This window comes from Limulus polyphemus, unplaced genomic scaffold (assembly GCF_000517525.1).
Source record: "Limulus polyphemus unplaced genomic scaffold, Limulus_polyphemus-2.1.2 Scaffold1992, whole genome shotgun sequence".
NCBI classification, from domain to species: Eukaryota; Metazoa; Arthropoda; class Merostomata; order Xiphosura; family Limulidae; genus Limulus; species Limulus polyphemus.
This window is the reverse complement of record NW_013667602.1, coordinates 54,629-60,902: the sequence shown is the minus strand read 5'-3', so window position 1 is coordinate 60,902 and position 6,274 is coordinate 54,629. Positions and strand designations below refer to the sequence as shown.

General features: G+C 30.9%; 1 protein-coding gene across 6 annotated transcripts in view; it reads left to right on the top strand.

The window, feature by feature from the left end:
* Positions 1–6,274, top strand: part of LOC106465590 (phosphatidylinositol 4,5-bisphosphate 3-kinase catalytic subunit beta isoform-like) — a 65,051-nt gene that overhangs the window by 52,658 nt on the left and 6,119 nt on the right. For all 6 annotated transcript variants that reach the window (XM_013925820.2, XM_022393519.1, XM_022393518.1 and 3 more), the window contains 2 exons: positions 1,137–1,215; positions 4,942–5,115. In XM_013925820.2, the coding sequence (XP_013781274.1) occupies positions 1,137–1,215; positions 4,942–5,115 (253 nt within the window). The remainder of the gene's footprint in view (positions 1–1,136; positions 1,216–4,941; positions 5,116–6,274) is intronic.

Genomic DNA, 6,274 nt, shown 5'->3' with positions numbered 1-6,274 from the left:
ATTTAAAGGCTCGATAGGTTTAACTACACAAAAACTGCAGGAGACAAGTCTGAAATTGTTCGATTGAACATTACACACACACTGTGGAGAAGGGTGTAATCATAACATAAGTCTAGAGGCTCAAAGGCTATATTTAATATTAAAGGTTTTGATAGAATGAGAAAACTTAAATATAGGCTAACTAATTAGTGGTGCTAGATTACAGTTCCTAGATTAAGTCGCTAGTATATCTAGATCTAACATTAATGTTAGACCTATTATTTCCATCTTTTTAGTCTTAGGTTTAGATCTAGATGTAATAATAATGAGATACATTTAGCTTTATACATCTAAACTAGACCTTAGATTTGAGTGCATAGATTGAAAGCACCTTGTATTGAATCTACACAGATCTAGATATAACCCTGCCTCATCAATTCTAGATTTAGATTTATTAGGCCTAACTTTTAGAACAAATGTTACATCTATTAACTTAGTCATTAGATCTGTCCCAGTGCAATGCCTAATTTAATAGTTATTATAGGTCTAAGTATGCCTATAATATATGCTACAATTTGTATGATGATGAACCTAGGGTCTAGAAATAAAATTATAACTGCAATTAGACCTAAAGTCTATTACATTAGTTGGTGTAAGACATGATTTACAATCAGCCAATACAATTACAAACCACTACATTAGGCCTATAATGTTTACTAGATCTAGATCTTGCCTGTTGCATATATTGCTAATCTTGCACACCAGTTAATATGTTACATCAATCTCGTATTTTCTTTTTGTTGACCATACATTTACTTGTATGTTGTACTCTAGGACTTGTATTTGATCTACAGATGAATGATGGAATAGTGTAATTTTCTTCTGTAAGTCAATTAGATCTCACTGTATTTCAGTGGGCGGCTTTTAAAAGTTAAAACAGCAAGCGTAATACACACAAATAACGTCACACTGTGTCGTATTTACTTAAAGTAGGGCAGTTGCGCTATGTCCTAGGGGAGGGCATAATTATTAATTAATAGGCATTATAGGCCAGAGGAAATTTTGCCCCCATTCACACTGCCTCCTCTTGCTACGCCACTGACTAGAAAGTTTGAATCTAATTCTGTGTTATTCAAATATTTTTACTTCGATTTTAGATTTACGACAGGATATGCTAACACTGCAGATGATTCGCATTATGGACAAAATGTGGAAAGATGAAGGTTTAGATTTTCGGTAAAACCATGAAATTAAATTATATCTTTTAAATAAATTTTTCAACAGAAAATAATTTGATGGTTACAAAGATTCATTACACATATTTTTAACATATTCTTTAGTTTTTGTTGTTCAGTTGTTAATAAAATAATTTTTAACTTTGAAAAGAATTACAAGTGGGATATGAAGGAATATCATACTTTTTCTTCTTTTAGTTATATGGGAATTTCTAAATTTTTTTATTCATTTAATTTAGATGCAATTTTAGCATATCCACATGGTCCAGAAACTCATTGAAGTTGTCTTGTTCTAGTTGCTTTGTTTCTTTGATTTCTATTGTAGATAATGTTTATTCTGCCTGAAGGATATTACAATAACATATAGCATCCATGTTGAAAGGATTAGTGACTGTAATGTCCTGTGTTGGCCAAATTAACAAGGCCTATGTGTTACAACTTACCAATGCTGTGAGAGAAGAAGGATAATAATGTGACACTATTGACTGAACAACTAAACTGAGTTTACCTCTAGAATTGAAATGCGCTTTCTTGATTCAGTTATACTAAGAGATTGTCAAATAAAGACACATTTTGGAGATTAATACCAAGAAAGTGAAAGCTGTGAGATTAAACGTAGACTAGTCGAAGTATCGACTGTAATCTAGTCTGTGCAAGTATGCATGCTGCAGTTTATTTTTCTTTTATTTATTTCATCACATGTTCAGTTCTCTTCACATCACATACATTAAGAAATACAATTGGGTTACATATAATGCTCTACATATTTTGTTATTTATTTTATAAATCTTAAAATATACATAAAATTTCCTGTAGGTGGTTCAAAGCTAGATTTTAGTTTTATGAAGGAGTTATCTCCTAAATGTAATTAGCTAGTGAATTCCCATAGACCCTTTAGTCATCTCTAAATGTGAAGGAGTATATCTAGAAATTAATTGATTAACCAAGAAAGAATGGTGACAGTGAATTACATTGAACTTGATTTTGAAGAAACCAGCAGGCAAAGATTTTGAAATCAAAGAAAATAAAATAATAAGGAAAGGCAACCTCTCACAAAAGATAGTCTGAGAAAAATTAGAATATTCTCTGTTGAGATCACTAGAATATTAAACTTATTAAACAAAAACCTGGAGTGGAATGAAATAAAAGTATTATTCAAGGAACTAGTTTTTTACCTAAAGTTAAACTTATGGGTTTGGAGATTAAAGCTACCCCAACTTATATGCTACTTTAATCATGGATAGTTCGACATGCTTACATTTAATACCCTTTAAAATCACTTTGGTTTTGAATGTGTGAATTATTTAAGAGTAGCATGAGAAAGATATTTCAATGGTTGTTTTTAATTTGGAATAATCTCCACAATGTGGGAAAATTTATGATGGTTTTAAATAATATGATGAATACACAATTAACCTTTTAAATGAGTAATAACAATTTACCTTTTTTTGGTGTTTTATTTAAAGATAAGGAAAATGGAGAGTTAATAACTGTCACTTACTACAAATCCACTAACTCGTATAGATATTTAGATTTTTTTGGTAACCATCCTGAGCACTGCCAACTAAATGTATCAGTTTTTTAAATAATTTAAAAAAAGGAATTGCCATTAGCCAAATACAGTAGTTGAAAGAGGTTTCACTATAACAGAAGAAATTTTTTTATAAAAAATGATACTGAAGTGGAGGAAGACAAAACTATTATTCCATTAATTTATGCATATTTCCAAAATGCTCAAATAGATTATAAGTATATTCAAAAACAATTAGAGGAAGTAGACAATAAAAAAATTAAAAAAGCTTTAAATAACTTTAAAGTAATTTTATCAAAAAACTGAAAAACCTGTGAAGATTACTAAATACAACAAAAATGAAATTGAAGAAAGAAGGGATTTCACCTTGTAGCAAAACAAAATGTCAACTAGACCACAAAGAGTATATAAACAAAAATAAGTAAATATATTTCACATCCCTCCATTGATGATTTCTTTTACATAAACTTTTCATTGTGTTTATAGAAATATATTTTATGCTTTAGTTTATCAAATCTGTGAAGAAATCTGTGCTGGAGAAACTGAAATGGGAGCTTATGAAGAAATTTATATAATTAATTTGTAAAAAAAATGCAAACTTGAACCCAGTACAAGCTAGTGCTTACTGAAGAAGACTTGTAGTTGAAACGTTGAGAATAAAAAAATCCTGACATGGCATTCATAGTCTCATTGCTACCTTAGCATCTATTTGTCAACATGAATAATATGAATAAATCTTATTATTATTATGCTACCATAAGTGTATCAAAGTATGATTGTGAGGCATTGATTCCAATGTCCTGTATTACTTCCACACAATTTATCCAAATTGTTTGATTACTTTTGACTTCAATTTCCATATAAGATTATACAGGCCAAGCCATGGTCGAAAGTAGTCCATTGTGTTCCTTTCCTCCAAATAGCTTTGCATACTTGGAATCACAGCCTTGCAGGAAGATGCATGGTGTCAGTACTGTCACCTCCAAAACGATTGGTTGACACACAGCCCAAATTTATATCCCCCCAACATACTTTGCTGTATATGTTATATATTGACCATGAGACTGATTCCTGCCACCAGACGGTTTGGATTTGTCTGTAAAGAGCAATATCCGTAAACTTTGCTCATCCCATTATGTGCAGTCTGCCATTTCAGTTTAGTTATCTCTCCTAAGGAGTGGTTTTTGAGAAGGTACACATCCATTGAGGCTACTTTGTTCTAATGTGTATTTTACTGTTTAGGATATAATATTCACAGCTGTACTTAGAGCTAGGTCAGTGGCAAGGTTTATAATGGATTGTCATCTATAAAGAGCATACCTTAAGTTACTTAATATCAGTTTTGAAGAGTTGTAATTTTATACTTCAACTACTTCTGTACGTTCTTCACAATTTTCATACATTTCTTAATGGTACATGAAATTTTACCTCAATCTCACATGTCGTAGCTTTCACCAACCAAAACTTTGATTTTTACATGTTTTTTAAACATATAGCATTTCTCTTCTGGGAGACAGGAGTGCATTCTACTGCTAGGAAAAGTATAAGTGTATGTCTTTTACAGGCATTATGCTGGTATGGTATTGATTGGTTGAATGGCACTCAGTCACGTTGTAAACTATCAACTCTGGTGAAGCTCATTTTCATATAGTAGAGCGGAAACAAACTCCTAATATTTGCATTTTGTACCAATTTATTCACTTTGTCATTAATTATCTCCAGTACTGTGTGTTTATGTATGTATTTATGTGTATGTGTGTAGTTATTTAGTTTTCTGGGAAGAAAGCAACAAAAATAACAAACAAAAAATGCAGTCTCAAAACAAACATTAAACACCAGGGAACAAGCCATAAGGTGGGTCATTATGTAATGTGTCCTGCTTTTAGACACATATATATATATATACATATATATATATATTGTAATGTTGTGATTTTTAATTTAAGACATGTTTTTGTGTCTGATGTAATTGTGGTTATGAAACCATGACATATCAAATAAAAATTAATGATTCATTGAAAAGAAAAAGGTTTGGCAAAGACTTTTCAAAAATTATGAGTAGTCTAAGATTTACTAAAGAACAAAATGTAAATCAAACAGCTAATTCCCTAATTTCAGTTTCTTCTATGTATTAATGCATTATTTTCAATCAACAGTAAAAAAATTAAATACCTTTTGAATATTGTTGCTTTTTAGGATGATCCCTTACCAGTGTATTTCGACAGATTACAATGAGGGGCTGATTGAAGTTGTTTTGAATGCTGAAACAATTGCCAATATTCAGAAAGAGAAAGGCTTCTCAGCTACTTCAGCTTTCAAGAAAGGGTCATTACTTGCATGGCTTAAAGACCACAATCCTGATGAAAATAGGTCAGTTTTAAGTCAATCATTCCTTTGGACTAAACAGAATACTTAATTTAATAGCATTATATTCTTTAGAGTGGTGAAATGCCATTGATTTTTTGACTTGAAAATTTATGATTTTTTAAAAATATTTGTCATGTTCCATTTTTAGTCATATTGGAGGGTCTTTAAAAGTTCACTTGTTTAGCCATTAGTCTCAGTTCTTTCAGTACCTTAGGACTTCCTGTGATAGTCCTAGTTATGATGCAATCTATGAAATTTTATTCTGGATCAAGTCATCCTGTTAAGTAATGCTTATACTCAGCAATTTCTTCTTTTTTTTTTTTATCTTTTATCTTTATTTTCTTCTGTATAGTTTTTCACCTATCTTGTTGAATTTCTTGAATCTTTACATGAATATAAACTTCGACTGCTACTTATTTTTGGCTCACAGGTTTTTTTTTCATGATATTCATCTTCATAATATATTTCTTATGAATCTCTTGCGGTTTCTGGATAAGTGTTTGGAAAATAGGCAGTAATCTTAAGTTCTCATTTCTTACCAACTATGTTTTGGATTCTTAGTCAATTGGGATCCTGGAAACATTTGGAAACTTCGGAAAGCCTTTGTAACCAAAAGCTGAAAAGATTTATCTCTTTTTTTTTTCCCCCTTTTTTTATCTTTTGTTTTTTTTATATGTTTATTATCAAGATTGTGTGATTTACTCGTTTTGTTTAGCTTCATTTTTGCTTCTTGTTATATATATTTTCTGTGTATGTGTGTTTTTTACACAAGCCTTTTCAAGTTTTTTAATAGTGACCCCCCCCCCCCCACACACACACACATACACATACTACTTAGTCCAGCTAACACTGTAACAGTTTTGTCAAGCAGTTTTATTTAATATAAACAGAATCTCAACCACTACTATGTCTATCATATCCTAACCAGCCTGAGGGGCCTTATGTTGGGAAAAAGGGCTCATCAGCACTGGATAAAGTAGATATATAGTAGTTGACATATTATACCCTCTTCCTTTCTTTCTCTCAAAAGTTATTAGTGATGTTGCTTCACTCCATCTCAACACAATATAGTAATCATACTGAAAGTTTCAGCAGACTGTATTGTTTAAAATAAGTAAACTTAGTATTCCGAAAACTGTTTAATTTTGAAGTTTAAGTTTAA